The sequence below is a fragment of the Pongo pygmaeus genome, chromosome 2 (assembly GCF_028885625.2).
Source record: "Pongo pygmaeus isolate AG05252 chromosome 2, NHGRI_mPonPyg2-v2.0_pri, whole genome shotgun sequence".
Taxonomy (NCBI): domain Eukaryota; kingdom Metazoa; phylum Chordata; class Mammalia; order Primates; family Hominidae; genus Pongo; species Pongo pygmaeus.
Window position 1 is genome coordinate 67,979,242 of NC_085930.1, and position 16,918 is coordinate 67,996,159.

At 51.4% G+C, this 16,918-nt stretch overlaps 1 protein-coding gene and 1 non-coding gene across 18 annotated transcripts; one reads left to right on the forward strand and one right to left on the reverse strand.

Annotated features, from left to right (window-relative positions):
- Positions 1-11: 11 nt before the first annotated feature.
- IL17RC (interleukin 17 receptor C) lies at positions 12-16,746 on the reverse strand. 17 transcript variants are annotated; one of them, XM_054481410.2, is made up of 19 exons: positions 16,404-16,746; positions 16,091-16,112; positions 15,750-15,902; positions 15,416-15,490; positions 15,216-15,325; positions 13,216-13,327; positions 12,848-12,892; positions 9,784-9,923; positions 9,513-9,572; positions 5,609-5,663; positions 5,343-5,524; positions 5,199-5,249; positions 3,937-3,982; positions 3,685-3,806; positions 3,376-3,435; positions 2,894-2,942; positions 918-1,013; positions 763-801; positions 12-668 (listed from the first exon to the last, which is right to left on the reverse strand). In XM_054481410.2, the coding sequence occupies exons 1-19, from the start codon at positions 16,506-16,508 to the stop codon at positions 40-42; spliced, it is 2,151 nt and encodes a 716-aa protein (XP_054337385.1). In that variant the 5' UTR covers positions 16,509-16,746; the 3' UTR covers positions 12-39. The 17 variants fall into 17 exon arrangements, with proteins under 17 accessions (XP_054337385.1, XP_054337386.1, XP_054337377.1 ...); XM_054481411.2 differs by lacking the exon at positions 12,848-12,892; XM_054481402.2 differs by lacking the exon at positions 763-801.
- Positions 14,665-14,767, forward strand: LOC129034349 (U6 spliceosomal RNA). The gene has a single exon (XR_008501849.1). It is a non-coding gene; the product is annotated as a U6 spliceosomal RNA (small nuclear RNA).
- Positions 16,747-16,918: the final 172 nt, after the last annotated feature.

The following is a 16,918-nucleotide window of genomic DNA, read 5'->3' on the forward strand; positions in this document are numbered from 1 at the left end:
TGTGGGCCACATGGGTAGAAAAACAGCGTCTGCCTTTATTTAAGTCCCGTCCCCCGCCCCAGGTCCCACCCCACGTCCCGGCGCGGGAGTCCCCGGGGGATGGAAGTAGCTATCCAGGGCTGGCTGAAGGGCCCGGGACACTTGCTCCGCCCTCTCTTGGAGCCGCCCGGAACGCGCGGCGCGGGGCTGCTGCAGGGCCCCCAGGAAGTCCGGCAGTTGGGAGGGCAGTGTGAAGACGGGCACGGTGCGGAAAAGGGCGGGTACGGCGTCCGGGTGGAGCAGCCTGTCGAAGCAGGCCCCCACGTAGCTGCCGGGCGCACGGCCCTGCAAGAAGTCGGGCAGCACGCAGCTGAGCGAGGCGCGGAAGGCGTCGTGCGGGCCGTGCGCCCCGGGCGCGGACACCCCGTCCTGTAGCCACTCGCTGCACAGCGCCACCGCACCGGGCGAGAAGAGCAAGACCACCACGCCGCCCTCCTGCAGGGTCTGGCGCCGCTGCGCGTGGAACCAAGCCACGGGCCCCTGCGCGCTCAGTTCACGACGGCTCCACAGGTCTACGGCTACGCGCAGCGGCAGCTGGCACAGCGCCGACGCCAGGGCGCCAACCAGGCGCTCGAAGCCCGAGTCATCGGCTGAGTAGAGGAGCAGAGCCGCGCGGCTTCTGGCGGCCGCTGCCGGAGAAAACACATGGGGAGGGAAGAGGTGAGCTGGCACAGGCCTGGCCCCCCGGGGGCGGCCCTCCGCCCAGCGCTTGCTCCCACTCACCCCCCGACCGGACGTCCTGTTTCAAGAGCCTCAGCCACCCTGTTAGGGGAGAGGGGCGGAGGCAGCCAGTGAGCTCGGCCGCCGCCTTCCCTCGGAGAACTCCCACAGCCACTCTGGTCCTGCCCCTGGGGAATGGGGAGCCGGGAAGCGCTCACCTTTCGCGTGATCCTTTTTGAGAAGGAGGATGAGGGAAAGCGCAGCGGCAAAGAGTAGGCAGGCCAGCCACACGAGGGCCCAGCGCTTGTGGATGTCTGGGAGACCCAGAGAAGAAGAGTTAGAAACTTACCCTCCACAGAGGAGAAAAACTGAGACTTAAGAGAAGTGAATTGGGCCGGGTGAGGTGGCTCATGCCTGTAATCCCAGCACTTCGGGAGACCGAGGCGGGCAGATCACGAGGTCAGGACATCAAGACCATCCTGGCTAACACGGTGAAACCCTATCTCTACTAAAAATACAAAAAATTAGCCGGGCGTGGTGGCTGGCGCCTGTAGTCCCAGCTACTCGGGAGCCTGAGGCAGGAGAATGGCGTGAACCCGGGAGGCGGAGGTTGCAGTGAGCCGAGATCGCGCCACTGCACTCCAGCCTGGGTGACCGGGTGAGACTCCGTCTCAAAAAAAAAAGAAAGAAAAGAAAAAAATGAATTGATGGCCGGCCGAGGCGGGCGGATCACGAGGTCAGGAGTTCAAGACCAGCCTGGCCAACATGGTGAAATCCCATCTCTACTAAAGATACAAAAAATTAGCCGGGCGTGGTGGCACACGCCTGTAATCCCAGCTACTCGGGAGGCTGAGGCAAGAGAATCGCTTGAACTCGGGAGGCGGAGGTTGCAGTGAGCCGAGATCGCGCCATTGCACTCCAGCCTGGGCGACAGGGTGAGACTCCTCTCAAAAAAAAAAAAAAAAACACGAAGAAATAATTTGCCCAGAGTCCACAGCACAGTGTCAGAGCCAGTGGAGGAATATAGCTCCATCTGTTTAGGGGTCTTTGAATAAGTAATGTCACCCTCTGCCTCAGTTTTCTCCTCTGTAAAGTTGTACCTACGTCATAGGGTTGGTGTGAGGACTAAATATATTAATACATATAAAGCACTTAACACAATGCCGAGCATCTTAAGTGCTAAAATGTCAGCTCATATTTTTCTCCCCTAAGCTAGGGTTGCTGGGCCCTTGATCTTGCTGTCCTGGGTGTCTGCAACTACCTGGTGCCCTTGCCCTGTCTTCTTTTGCCTCCAATCGATTTGCCTTGAATTGATTCATGACAGCCTCAGAAATCTTTTAAAAATATAAATTTGGGCCAGGTGCGGTGGCTCACGACTATAATCCCAGCACTTTGGGAGGCTGAGGTGGGCGGATCACGAGGTCAGGAGTTCAAGACCAGCCTGGCCAAGATGGTGAAACCCCATCTCTACTAAAAATACAAAAATTAGCCGGGCATAGTGGCAGGCACCTATTAATCCTAGCTACCTGGGAGGCTGAGGTAGACAATTGCTTGAACCCGGGAGGCAGAGGTTGCAGTTAGCCGAGATCGCGCCATTGCACTCCAGCCTGGGCGACAGAGTGAGACTCTGCCTCAAAAATAAATTATAAGTATTTTGTATATATATATTTGATCATAGCTCCTGCTGCTCTCAACATAAGATCCAAATCCCCTACATGGCTCCTGCATCTTTATCTCATGACAGAAACCTGCCCGTCCAAGACCCTCTATCTCTACCCCCTTCCCCTAGCTCAGTCTTCAGAGTTTTGCTGGAACCTTCCCCCTGAGCCCCTCACTCCACCCAGGTCAGGTCCACATTGTATGCATTTACAGCACTGAACACTTGGTGGTGCTTCAGTACCTCACACTTTAAATGTAAGTGACTGGCTCATGTCTTGCTAGTCTTCTAGGGGTAGGGGGGCAGGGATTTATCTTCTTGGTGTTCCTGAGGGGTGGGGGGGCAGGGATTTATCTTTTTGGTGTTCCTGGGATCCCTGCAAGCTCTCATCATTTTTTGAGTGAATGAAGGAATGACCCTCTGTTTATCTGATCTCAGGGAAGGACAAGGCCATTGCATGTGCCGTGCCCAAGAGTGGTCCCTGTCAAGATCCCCACTCCCGGTACAGAAAGGAAAGGCAGTTCTTACAATACTCACATTTGTCCATGGGGCAGGCCCATAGCGCTCCCAAGTCATCATCCCATAGCTGTAAGATACAAACAGAACCAAATCCAGGGCACCAGCCAGGTGTTCCAATATTCACCAAGCTCTGGTGGCCTGATCTCCAAATTCCCAGCATCAACTATGCATATCTCCTGGCTAAGGTTCCTGCAGCTGCTCTGCCTTTGTTTGTGCTGTGCCCACTGACTAGGGTATGACTTCTTCCATACCAAATCTGGCTTATAGGAAGAAATTCTTCCCGGAAGCTCTCCTGGAACCCAAAACTTAGCACCTGTAGATGGTCATCTGTTTATGGGTGTCTAGCCAACAGTGTGCTCCTTGGGGATAGGAACTATGCTTCTACTCTTAACTTTCCCAGGGCTGAACATAAAATAAGCCTAAATAGATAGTAGGTGAGTGCTAGTTTTAGGGCTGTTGCCCCTAGGCATTGAGGTGGGGCCCTTCTGCCACCAGCTCACCTGCAGACACTGGCCTGACTGCAGGTCTTGTAGTAAGTACTCTCCAAGGCGAGCTGCCCTCTGCCAAGCCAAAGGATGGGGGCACTGTTACCTGGAGGTAGCACCCTTAGTGCAGCACCTACCAGGCTACAGCTGGGTAAAATGGGGTAGAGGGGACTGGGAGACTTTGGTGATGCTGCTGAATATGGCCCTGGTCTGAGTCACCCCCATGTTCCCAGAGACTGGCACAGGGTGGATGGAATGAAAATTTGAGGCCAGGTGTGAGATGCATTTGGAGAGATCTGTGGAGGAGGGTTGCCCAGTCCTGACCGTGGAGGCTTTGCTGGGTAGTGAAGTACAGCCACTGGGTTCCAAGGCACAAAGGGATCTGTTGTCCTGGGGGCCTCGTGTCTCCAACAGTAGCACATCGTCTTTGAGAGGCCCCAGGGAGTCTGGAAGGGGTGAGAGGCCACTCTGACCAAGACCCATCCTTGCTGGGATTGGCCGCTTGCCTGCCTCCCATGCCCTGACCTTCACCCCTAGGAGGTGGCCCTGCCCCAGCTTCCCCCAGGCCCAACTCACCAGCCCACAAGCACTCCTGCAGCTGCAGCTTCTCCCAGCTGTTCACCTGCCGGAAGAGACCATGGTTAGGGCCACTAAGAAAAGCAAAAGCCAAAGGCAGAAAGACCAGAACAGGGCAGGCAACAGAAGGCCTGTTTGGTTGGGAATCTGCACTCAATCTGACCTTAGGCAGATGTGGATTCAAGGCTGGGTGATTAGGAGTCACATCTTTCTCTGCCCCAGCCTTGTGAGGTCATCTGTATAAAGCGTCTTCTGACCCTAAAGCTGTTTTTATGTCTTACGGAGCATGGTGCCCCTCTCATCTAACCTTCTCAAAGAGATTCCCTTCTCACATGACCACCCTGCTAAAAACTGCAACCCCAGTCCCACCTTATCCCTTTCCCATGGTATTTGTATGCAATTTTAAGATATTATATGATTTATTTACAATGTCTGTTGGCTGCCTTTCTCCATTACAATATAAGTTCTATGAGGGTAGAGATGTTAGGGTCTATCACAAGTGCCTAAAACAGTGACTCGTGCTGCTGAAAAAATCTTGAATGAGTGAATTTTTTTTTTTTTTTGAGACGGAGTTTCACTCTGTCACCTAGTCTCACTCTGTCGCCCAGGCTGGAGTGCAGTGGCGCCATCTCAGCTAACTGCAAGCTCCGCCTCCCAGGTTCACGCCATTCTCCTGCCTCAGCCTTCCTAGTAGCTGGGACTACAGATGCCTGCCACCACGCCCGGCTAATTATTTGTATTTTTAGTAGAGACGGAGTTTCACTGTGTTAGCCAGGATGGTCTTGATGTCCTGACCTCGTGATCTGCCCGCCTTGGCCTCCCAAAGTGCTGGGATTACAGGCGTGAGCCACCGCACCCGGCCGAATGAGTGAATATTCTTATAATCACCCTTTGAAACTGTAGAGCAACCCATTCTACAGATATGGAAATAGAATAAGGATAGCAATAATAAAAGTGGCTACATTTATTGAGCATTTAGTCTGTACTGATTCCTAAGGGGGAAGCACTTCTCTTATTTCATCGTCACAACCACTCCATGAGGTAGTTACTGTATCATCTGCATTAAACAGATGAGGAAACTGACGTTCAGAGAGGTGAAGTGAGTTGCCCAGGGTCTCACGCACTGCTAAAGTAAACAGTGGAACTCCCAAAGAGGAAGCTGGCAACCACTATGCTTTAGCGGCCCAAGAACTAAGACCCCCTTGGCTGGGTGGTCTGCCCAGATCCAGCCTCCAGCCCAGCACTGTGCACCCCTTTCTGACCTGAACACAGAGGTTAGGGTGGCCTTTCAGCAATGGGAACTCGAGAACCTTCTGTGGAAAGAGAGGAATGGGTGGGATCACAAAAGGGGACCCCCAGTTCCCCACTCTCCCCTCACCACGGGAGGTGCCCTCTGCTTCACTTACATCCACAGTGACATTCTCCCAGGAAAGCGGTGGGACCAGTGGCTGGCAGGGGTCCCCACCCGGAGCCCGCCAGCACAGTGCCGCTTCTGCGGGCAGCGAGCACGGTGCGTCCAGCAGCCAGCTCTGCAGGGTCAGCAGTCGCAGGCGGGCGGCTCGCCAGAGGTTCCGGTGTGCGCGGGGGTCTGCAAGGAAAGGGCGCAGTCACCGCACGCCAGGCACCCATTGCTCGCAACGCCCCAACCCCAGCCCCAGGCCGGTCAGCTCACCCTCCCTGAAGGGGCAGATGTTCGTCCTAACGGAGTCAGGTTCCAGAGGCCACACCTGGAAAGGAAATGGGGGTCTGCTCAGGTCCCTTCCATGAGCATGTGCCTGGCCCTCTGCTAGACAGTGGGGATGCACACTCATTCAGCAGGTATTTCACAAACACTTGCTGGGTCTTCCTGCCTTTTACAAAACCTGGAGGTGCTCACATCTATTCTTCCAGCAAACATAATGCTGGGTCCTGGCAATATCTTCATTAACAAACTTTTTTTTTTTTTTTTGAGATAGAGTCTCGCTCTGTCGCCTAGGCTGGAGTGCAGTGGTACAATCTTGGCTCACTACAACCTCCATCTCCCAGGTTCAAGCGATTCTCCCATCTCAGTCTCCTGAGGAGCTGGGATCACAGGCACATGCCACAACGCCCGGCTAACTGGTTAATTTTTGTAGAGATGGGGTTTCACCACATTGATCAGGCTGGTCTCAAACTCCTGACCTCAAGTGATCCACCCGTCTCGGCCTCCCAAAGCGTTGGGATTACAAGCGTGAGCCACCGCGCCTGGCCCATTCAACAGACATTTAATGAGTGCCTACCATTGTGTCTTAGCAGTATGGCAAGCACAAGGGACCTTGGATAATTAAATTTTTATTTTTTTAAAATTTTTTGAGATGGAGTCTCACTCTGTTGCCCAGGCTGGAGTGCAGTGGTGTGATCTCAGCTCACCACAACCTCCGCCTCCTGGGTTCAAGTGATTCTCCTGCCTCAGCTTGCTGAGTAGCAGGGACTACAGGCGTGCGTCACCACGCCTGGCTAATTTTTGTACTTTTAGTAGAGACTGGGTTTCACTATGTTGGCCAGGCTGGTCTCAAACTCCTGACCTCGTGATCCACCCACCTTGGCCTCCCAAAGTGCTGGGATTACAGGTGTGAGCCACCATGCCTGGTGGATAATTAATTTTAATTCATTCCACAATCACTTTGTGAGCACCTGCTATGTGTTGGGGAAATGTGCTAAGTTCTAAGGACACATTCATTTATTCTTTCAACAGACATTTTAAGAGTGCCTATTATGTGCATAGCTCTGTGCTAAGCACTAGAGGTAATATATTAATTTATCCATCAAGCCTTTAGTTAGGAACACCGACTATGTGGCAGGCACTGTTTGGCAATGAAGACATTTAAATCACAGCATACATCTCATGAACATCTGCTGTGTCCTATGGCTGTGTTAGGCAGTAAGATTTATTCACTCATTCAACAGTGAGGACCCTCATACTGTTACCTTGTTTAAAAACAAAACAAGGCTGGGCACGGTGGCTCACCCCTGTAATCCCAGCACTTTGGGAGGCCGAGGTGGGCGGATCACGAGGTCAAGAGATCGAGACCATCCTGGCCAACATGCTGAAACCCCATCTCTACTGAAAATACAAAAATTAGCTGGGCATGGTGGTACGCACCTGTAGTCCCAGCTACTTGGGAGGCTGAGGCAGAAGAATTGCTTGAATCCGGGAGGCAGAGATTGCAGTGAGCCGAGATCACGCCACTGTACTCCAGCCTGCCAATAGAGCGAGACTCCGTCTCAAAAAAACCAAAAAAACAAAAAACAAAAAAACAAGTAGGCGCTATGTGCCAGGCACTGTGCAAGACTCTTGCAAAGCTATTACATTTGAATTAGATATGATTTGCTTGCCTTCAAGGAAATCACAAACTCACACTTGTAGTAAGGATACAATATTTATATAAATCAGTAAAGCACTCACTCATTTCATAATATTTATTGAGCATCTATTGTGTACAAGAAGAAATTAGATGCCCAAATAAGAAAGGAAGTGATTGAGCTGGGTATGGTGACCCATCGCCACAAAACATTAAAAAATGAAAACAGGCTGGGCACAGTGGCTCACGCCTGTAATCCCAGCACTTTGGGAGGCCGAGGCAGGTGGATCACGAGGTCAGGAATTTGGGACCAGCCTGACCAACATGGTGAAACCCCGTCTCTACTAAAAATACAAAAATTAGCCGGGCATGGTGGCGTGTGCCTGTAATCTCAGCTACCTGGGAGGCTGAGGCAGGAGAATGGCTTGAACCTGGGAGGCGGAGGTTGCAGTGAGCCGAGATCATGCCACTGCACTCCATCCTGGGCAAAAGAGTGAAACTCCATTAAAAAAAAAAAAAAAAAAAGGAAACAATTAGCCAGGCATGGTGGCACATGCCTGCAGTCCCAGCTGCTCAGAGGCTGAGGCAGGAGGATCCCTTGAGCCTGGGAGGTTGAGGCTGCAATGAGCCGTGTTCATGCCACTGCACTCTACCATGGGTGACAGAGCAAAATACTGTCTCTAAAAAAAAAAAAAAAAAAAAATTTAACTAAGAAAATAAAAGAATTGAAGTGATAAATGGACAAGGAAAGATAAAAGTGCAAGGGGGATTTGGAGCTAGGAGAGGCCGGGTGGTTGGGGAAAAGCTTTGGGAAAGAAGTGAGGGCATTTGAGGTAATGGGAACCACCTGAGAAAAGGCAGGGAGCTAGGTGTATCCTGGTAAGTAGCTCCACTGGATGTAACAATGTTCTCATGAAGGGGAATCATGGGGAAAATAGAGTGAAAAGGCACCGTTGGGGGCAGAATATGGGCCCAGAATGCCAGGAAAGTGATGGGAAGGGAGGGGAGCTTGGAGGTATTGAAACAGTCTAGAAAAGAGATGATAGAGCCCTAAGCTGGACTGAGATGGAGAGGAGGGGGAAACAGAATGAGAGACTTTAATGTCAGAGGTAAGATGGATGAGACCTGATGACCAATTAAATGTGCAATCAGCGGCCGGGCACAGTGGCTCATGCCTGTAATCCCAGCACTTTGGGAGACTGAGGCGGGTGGATCACGAGGTCAGGAGATCAAGACCATCCTGGCTAACATGGTGAAACGCTGTCTCTACTGAAAATACAAAAAATTAGCCGGGCGTGGTCGCAGGCACCTGTAGTCCCAGCTACTCAGGAGGCTGAGGCAGGAGAATGGTGTGAACCCGGGAGAAGCAGCTTGCAGTGAGCCAAGATCGCGCCATGGTGCTCCAGCCTGGGCAACAGAGAAAGACTCTGTCTAAAAAAAAAAAAACAACAAAAAAAACAGTGCAATCAGGGCCAGCCACAGTGGTGGGAGGCTGAGGTGGGAGGATAGCATAAGCCCAGGAATTCAGAACAGCCTGGGTAACATAGCAAGACCCCGTCTCTACACAAAACAAACAAAAAAAACTGGCTGAGTATGGTAGTGCTCACCAGTAGTTCCAGCTACTTGGGAGGCTGAGGCAGGAGGATCACTTGAGCCCAGGGGGCTGAGGCTGCAGTGTGCCATGATTGTGTCACTGCACTCCAGCCTGGGCAACAGAGTGAGACCTTATCTAAAAAAATAAATAAATGTACAGAGGAAGAGGAAAGAGCCAGCATATTTAAGCCTGGATGTGGCACACATTCTTATAACAGCCCCATGAGGCTGTTACTATTATTATTCCCATTTTGCAGATGAGAAACAGGCTCACAGAGGTGAAGTGACTTGCCCAAGGTTACACAGCTAGCAAATGGCAAGAGCCAAGATTCAAACCAGTCCAAGTTTGTAGCACATGCTGTGCCTGCCAGGGGAACACAAAGACAGAACTGGAGGAGTAGGGAAAGGCTTCAAGGAGAAGGTGACATTTGAATGGGGCCATGAAGTGTAAGCAGGAGTTCTGTGGAGGATCAGGGAGAGCATTCAGGGAATGTAATAGAAGGCATAGGACAGCAAGGGTCAAGGGAGGGCCAGCCACCCCAGGGAGCCACAGTCTCCACCTCAATGAAGGGTTTGAAGAATGGTGAGACCAGGAAGGCAGGGATCACCCCCATTATCATCTTCCCACTCCTCTTCTGGCACCCAGCTGGACTCTGCTCCTACCTGAATACAGAGGCAGGGAACCAGGTCTGTGTGGTTCAAGGTAATGATCTGCGGTCCAGTCTGTGGAACAAATAAAGGAAGGAGGTTGGAGAAGATAAGGAGGAAGAGAAGGAGGCCAAAGTCAAGGAAACCAGGAAGGCAGAAGTTCCCCCACCAGTGTTCCCTTGCTTGGGGTGAGTCCTCTTCAAGGGTCTTCTTTGATAAGGCACTGCGTCCTTTGCACAGGCATCGGCCTACAGTGGGAATGGACTTGGGAAGGGGGAGGCCTCACCAGGTTTTTGTGCCACCGGGGTTTTGGGGGGCCCTGGACCTGATTCCAGTACAGGGAGAGGCCGAAGTGCTGCTCCTCAGAGACATTCAGAACAAGATGCACGTTGTCACCATCTGCTGACACGTTGAGCCAGGGCAGGGCTGGTAGGAGAGGCAAAGAGAGCGCAGCTTAGACTTCCTCACCTCTTCTGCATCCCCCACTGACCCTTTGGAGTTTCCTTCAAACCCCCTAGACTGGGAGGCTCTCGGAGGGCAGAGCGTGTGTCCTCATTTCAGACCAGACTTTGCTCCTAGCAGCTGCCCAGAGCCAAGCCCATGGAGGCCCTAGTGTGTGGTCTGAGGACAGCTATTCTCCCTGCTTCTCCCTCTGCAGAAAGATCTCGTAACCTCTTTAAAATGAGTCATTTTCCTTTGCTCAGAACTGTGACCTTTCTGACATTACCTCTTAACACTTGTGTCCTTTTTTTTTTTTTTTTTTTTTTTGAGAGGGAGTCTCACTCTGTTGCCCAGGCTGGAGTGCATTGGCACGATAGCTCACTGCAACCTCCACCTCCTGGGTTCAAGTGATTCTCTTGCCTCAGCCACCCGAGTAGCTGGGATTACAGGTGTGTGTCACCACGCCCGGCTAATTTTTGTATTTTTAGTAGAGATGGGGTTTCGCTTATGTTGGCCAGGCTGGTCTTGAACTCCTAACCTCAAGCAACCCTCCTGCCTCAGCTTCCCAGAGTGCTGGGATTGCAGACGTGAGCCACCACGCACAGCCTATGGCACTTGTGTCCTCAATAACTCTGCTGCAGAATTATTAAGGACCTCCTTACTGTTTCTCTTTTTTTTTTTTTTTTTTTTTTTTGAGATAGAGTCTGGCTCTGTCGCCCAGGCTGGAGTGCAGTGGCGCGATCTTGGCTCACTGCAAGCTCTGCCTCCTGGGTTCACGCCATTCTCCTGCCTCAGGCTCCCGAGTAGCTGGGACTACAGGCGCCCGCCACCATGCCCCGCTAATTTTTTCGTATTTTTTGTAGAGACGGGGTTTCACCGTGTTAGCCAGGATGGTCTGGATCTCCTGACCTCGTGATCTGCCAGCCTCGGCCTCCCAAAGTGCTGGGATTACAGGCGCGAACTACCGCGCCTGGCCCTCTCCTTACTATTTCTAAAACACCCCTGACATACTCCCACCCCAGGCCCTTTTTGCTGGCTATTCTCTCTTCCCTCAGATATATGGCTCCTCCCTCACCTCTTTCAGGTCTCTGCTCACCAGAATGAGACCATCCCTGACCTCTGCAACTCCCAACCTTCCCCAGCCCTTCCACAAATGTTCTCCTTAGTGCTAATGACTATGTAACTTACTGCATTCTTCACATCTCCATGTGTTTGTTGTGTCCTTCCTCACCCCCACCCTGATCCTGACACCAGCTCCATGGGGTCGGGGTTTTTTTCATCTTGATTTATTGATTTATTAATATTTCCAGTGTCCAGGGATTTGCCTGGTACACAGAAATTAATCAGTATCTGTTTAATAAATGAATCAATGTCTATTAATGAAGGAAGAAATGAAATCCATGATACATACATCTGTGTTTTCAAAACTCTGGTGTTGAATAGTCTTTAATGAGTTGCCAAAGAGGCAGGCCAACTTTAATTTTAAGAAGCCAAAAAGAAAATGAAGTTGAAAAAATTTAGTAGTTCAGAAAACATCACAGTATGTGATGTATTCACAGTATTTATGTATTGATCTGGGTGCTAGTTATGCAAGTGTATACATACATAAAAACAAATTGGCCAGACGCGGTGGCTCACGCCTGTAATCCCAGCACTTTGGGAGGCTGAGGTGGATGGATCACGAGGTCAGGAGTTCAAGACCAGCCTGGCCAACATGGTGAAACCCCATCTCTACTAAAAATACAAAAATTAGCTGTGCGTGGTGGTGCACGTCTGTAATCCCAGCTACTTGGGAGGCTGAGGCAGCAGAATCGCTTAAACCCAGAAGGCAGAGGTTGCAGTGAGCTGAGATTGCACCACTGCAGTCCAGCCTGGGCAACAGAGCAAGACTCTACCAAAAAAAAAAAACAAAAGAACTAGACATGAAAATCAGTACCCTTTGGCTGGGTGCGGTGGGTCATGCCTGTAATCCCAGCACTTTGGGAGGCCAAGGCAGGCAGATCACAAGGTCAGGAGATCAAGACCATCCTGGCTAACATGGTGAAACCCTGGCTCTACTAAAAATACAAAAAAAACCCACAAAAAATTAGCCGGGCATGGTGGCGGGCACCTGTAGTCCCAGCTACTCGTGAGGCTGAGGCAGGAGAATGGTGTGAACCTGGGAGGCAGAGCTTGCAGTGAACGGAGATTTCACCACTGCACTCCAGCCTGAGCGACAGAGCGAGACTCCGTCTCAAAAAAAAAAAAAAAAAAAAAAAAGAATATCAGTACCGTTTACATACTTTTATGTATGTATGTTATACACAATAAAAAAGAAAATACAAAACCAAAACAAAATCCAAATAGTACGTGGGAAAAAAGTCAGACCCTTGACTTTCTTAGCTTTTATTTCAAGTTTTTTGTTTTTGTTTTGTTTTGTTTTTTTGAGACGGAGTCTTGCTCTGTCACCCAGGCTGGTGTGCAATGGTGCAATCTCAGCTTACTGCAGCCTCTGCCTCCCAGGCTCAAGCGATTCTCCTGCCTCAGCCTCCTGAGTAGCTGGGACTACAAATGCACACCACCATACCCTGTTAATTTTTGTATTTTTGGTAGAGATGGGGATTTGCCATATTGCCCAGGCTCGTCTCGAACTTTTGAGCTCAAGCGATCCTTCCACCTTGGCCTCCCAAAGTGCTGGGATTACAGGCATGAGCTACTGAGCCTGACCCAAGATTCATCTTTCTATTTCCAGTGCTTAGCACAGAGTAGCAGATACTGCAATTAATGTGTTATGAACAAATGAATGAATGAATGAATGTGTTCTGTGAGCTTCTGAGATGTGGCAGCCCATATCTGAAGTGGACTCCAAGGGTTTCTTATACTGCAGACCTTGCCCCTCCCTACCCCCAGCCCACTGGCCCTAGCCCTACCCCAGCAGCTCGGGATGCTGTTCCGGACTTCCAGCCCCCTGCAGTCTGGGGAGAGATCACAGAAGAGCCTCCAGTGGGACTCAGGGCCAAGGAAAGAAGTGGGGGCAATTTGGCTCCCAGGGGGGCATTAGGAATGGCTCCCCATCCCCTACATACCACCCACATCTATCCAATGCTCAAAGCACCTTCCCCAGGGGCTGGAAAGCCATGTCACCCAGGGAGAGAAGGTCCGAGGAAAACTGACTCTGGGAAGGATAGGAGCTCAGACCCCTGCCAGAGAGTGGATGGAGCTAGAGAGGGTGAAAGCAGGAGGGGGAATGGCCAGAGGGGACAGAGGCTAGGGGGCCAGGACTTGGGGGTCCACTTACCAGGCAGCTGCTGTGTGAGGTTGAGTTCCTTCTCGTACCTGGGCTGAGTATAGGACCAGATTCGTACCTCACTCCCTAGGGCAGCCTCGAAGCAGTCATATACCACAGAGCCCTGTGAGGAGAGGGGTGGGGAAGGCTGGTGGTGCTGGGCTCAGAATCCAGGCCAAGGGCTGTGAGATCATCTGCAGGGACCACTCTGCTCACTGCCCTCCTCCCCCAACCAATGACTGTATTTATACTGTATAGCCTGAAATCTACTATTCACCTTTCTTTCAAGGGGCCTCAATTCTAAAGCAAATGTCCTCAGTAAGAGTGTCACCAGGGCGGGAAAAGGCCCTAGACATTTAAATCCCTGCCCCCATCCTGCTGTGCTAGATCACCTGGCCAAAGCTAAGGAGATGAGACACCCCAACACAATATGGCACACCCCTCCCCACAGAAGTGGTTCTCACACTCAACCCAGTGCCTCAGTGTTCCTTACAACTGCTTGTGACATGGACCAAGCAGATGTTCTCCCAGTCTACAATTCTCCAGATAAAAGGATATTGGCTGGGGGCTGGAGGTTGGAGGGAAAGTCAAAGGGTTTTAGTGATTTGACCCCAGTGGAAATAGATCTTCCAGGCACATGTGGCCTCCTAAGGCAGGGAGAAGCCCCAACACCCTGCACCATGGTACTTACACCATGGTAAGTATACCATGGTATGTATGGTAGGACTCTTCCTTTGGTCCAAGAGTACAGAGAAGTGCATCCAGCCCACAGACCTCCCCTCTCTAAGCCTCACTTTATCTATCTGGAAAATGAGGATAATAATAATGCCTAGTTCATCAGGTAGTTATAAGGATTACAAAAGAATTAAATTTATTGAAATTCTTCAGTGCCAGGCATTATATCCACTGTTTTATAGGTATCAACTTAATTTAATTCTCACAACAGTCATGTGAGGTGGGACTATTCTTTTTTTTTTTGAGACGGAGTCTCGCTCTGTCACCCAGGCTGGAGTGCAGTGGCGTGATCTCGGCTCACTGCAAGCTCCGCCTCCCGGGTTCACGCCATTCTCCTGCCTCTGCCTCCCAAGTAGCTGGGACTATAGGCGCCCACCACCATGCCTGGCTAATTTTTTGTATTTTTTTAGTGGAGGTGGGGTTTCACAGTGTTAGCCAGGATGGTCTCGATCTCCTGACATTGTGATCTGCCCGCCTCGGCCTCCCAAAGTGCTGGGATTACAGGCGTGAACCACTGCACCCGGCCAGAACTATTCTTTTTTTATGTGGCAAAAAAAAAAAAAAACAACCAACTTTAAGAGATATTTCACAAGGAAGTTACACAAATAGCCAATAAGCATGTGAAAAAAGTGCTCCACTTCATCAGTCATTGGAAGATACAAATTAAAACCACAATGGTAAACCACTACACGTGCAGTAAAATTATTACCATTACAACACTTATGCTTGTTCTGGCACCACATACACTACAACTGGAACAATACAGAAAAGATTAGCACAGCCCGTGCCTGAGGATGACATGCAAATTCATGGAGGGTCCCATATATTTAAAATTCAAATATATTTAATTTAAAAATAAAATAAAATTACACCATCAAGTATTGGCAAAGATGGGAAGCAACTAGAACTCCCGTACGCTGCTGGTAGGAGGGTAAAATAGTAGAAGCACCCTGGAAAACTGCTTGGTGATTTCTCACAGTCAAGCATATGAAGTACAACTATTCTCATCCCCATTTTACAGACATAAAAGCTGAGGCATAACAGGCTGAAGGGACTTGCCCACAGCGCTGATCAGAATCAAAAGAATAGTCCCACCTCACGTGGCTATTGTGAGAATTAAATAAGTTGATACCTGTAAAACACTGGCTGTAATGCCTGGTACTGAAGGGTTTCAATAAATTTAATTCTTTTGTAATCCTCAAAGAGATAATGCATGTGAAAAAGTTTTATAGACTTTGGGTTTAGAAGGTGATTATTATCATTATTATTTTGCATACCACAGACTGACCAAACTGCACAAGGGCAGCAGGCACTTGCACCTCCAGCAGGACACAGCGGGCAGTAGGGTAGGCCTGGAAGGAGAGCACGACTTGGGCCTGGAGAGAGGCTGTGGGCAACAGGGCAGGGGTTGGTCAGGCCCAGGAGCGGCAGGCCAGGCCTTGGCACGGGGCAGTTGGGCCAGCCAGGTTCTCCTCACCATTCCTAGGCTCTTCCACCCCTGGGTCAGCTGCTCCTCCAAACTTTTCCTCATCTTCAGGCTCTTCCCAGTGCCCTAGAAGGACCCAAGAGCAAGGCCCTGGGTGAGGCCCCCTGCTCTGGGCTGGCTGACTTTGGCGTTGGCTTCCTTCTGGAAAGCCCAGTGCTGGGAAGCAGGGGCTGGGGAGACCACATTGGCCTGGGGGTCCTTCTGCCGGTGTCCTCCAGGAGAACACTGAGGATGCCCAGCGCTGCTTGAGAGATCCCCGGGCCCTCATGCCCACCCCAGACACACTCACGTGTGCACATGCGCTGTCACAGGATGACTTGCTCACCATGCACGGCCAAGTGGACAGCCACACGCACACAGAGGTCACAGTCGGTCTCCTTGTGGCACCTCAGCACCAGCTCTGTCTGCAGATGTGTAGGCGCCAGCACGGGGCCCGGAGCAGGCATGATGTCCCCAGGCAGGCAGAGTATGTCACTGTCTGTGTGTGGAGGGGTGGGTGGGAGCTGAAGCTGTTCCAAGCCCAGAATTTGGTGGCACCTTATATACCCAGAGAGCCAAAGAACTTGGCTGTCCTGGGCTGAGGTGGGCATGGAGGGCATGGGCCTGGGACAGCTCTGCTCCCTTCATTCAACCTGGGAAATTCTTTTTAAAAGTAGGGATACTTACCCCAGAGGTGGCAGGAGAGGCCCTGGAAAGGAAGGAAAGGAGAGTCAGAATTTGTGCCCCCGCCATCTAGGCACTGTTCTCTGCCTAAGACCTCCACCTACTTTTTCTGGGGCTCCGTATTCCCAGACCCTCCCAGAGGAAGACAGACCCAGCTCTTGCCCCTTCCCCATTCTTCTCTTCTACCATCAGCACCAGACAGACCAGACAGGGCAGTTCTGGCGGTGGCAGCAGTGACAGGAGCCAGGCTAAGGCTTTGCTGAGCCAAAAACTGAACTCTGAGCCTTTCCTCGTCTCCCCAGGGTTCCAGACTCACCGGAGAGCAGTGGGTAGCGTCCTGAGGCCCCACAAGCCTCTCCAGAGAAAGGACCACTGGGCTTCGGCCCAGTGCCAAGGACAGCAAGAACCAGGGCACAGGCATCTTCTAGGTGCCAGGCGGCACCCAGGCCTGAGGCCCTGTGCTGCCCCCCCAAGGGGGGCAGACACCCCAGTCAGCCCCTGTCTGTGGGTGGCAGAGGCTGGAATCCCTCTTCAGCCTCCAAAGGGGGCGGAGGGGGCTGTGCTGGATAGTTTGTGCACTCCCTGTCCTGGGAGTCCCGACTCTCCTCCTACTTCCAGTACGGAGTGCTTTCGTTTTGGCTCCCGGCAGGCAGCCGGCTGTTCCCGCCCCTCTCTGTCCCTCCCACCAACACCAGGCTTGGGAGCCAGCAGCCTTGGACTAGGGTGGTGGCCGCACCTCCTCCTTCTTTGGCTCTCCTCTCCCTCTGCTGACACCTGGCTGGGAGGGGCCCCTGTAGAAGACAGCGAATGCATCATGGCTGAGTAAGGGAG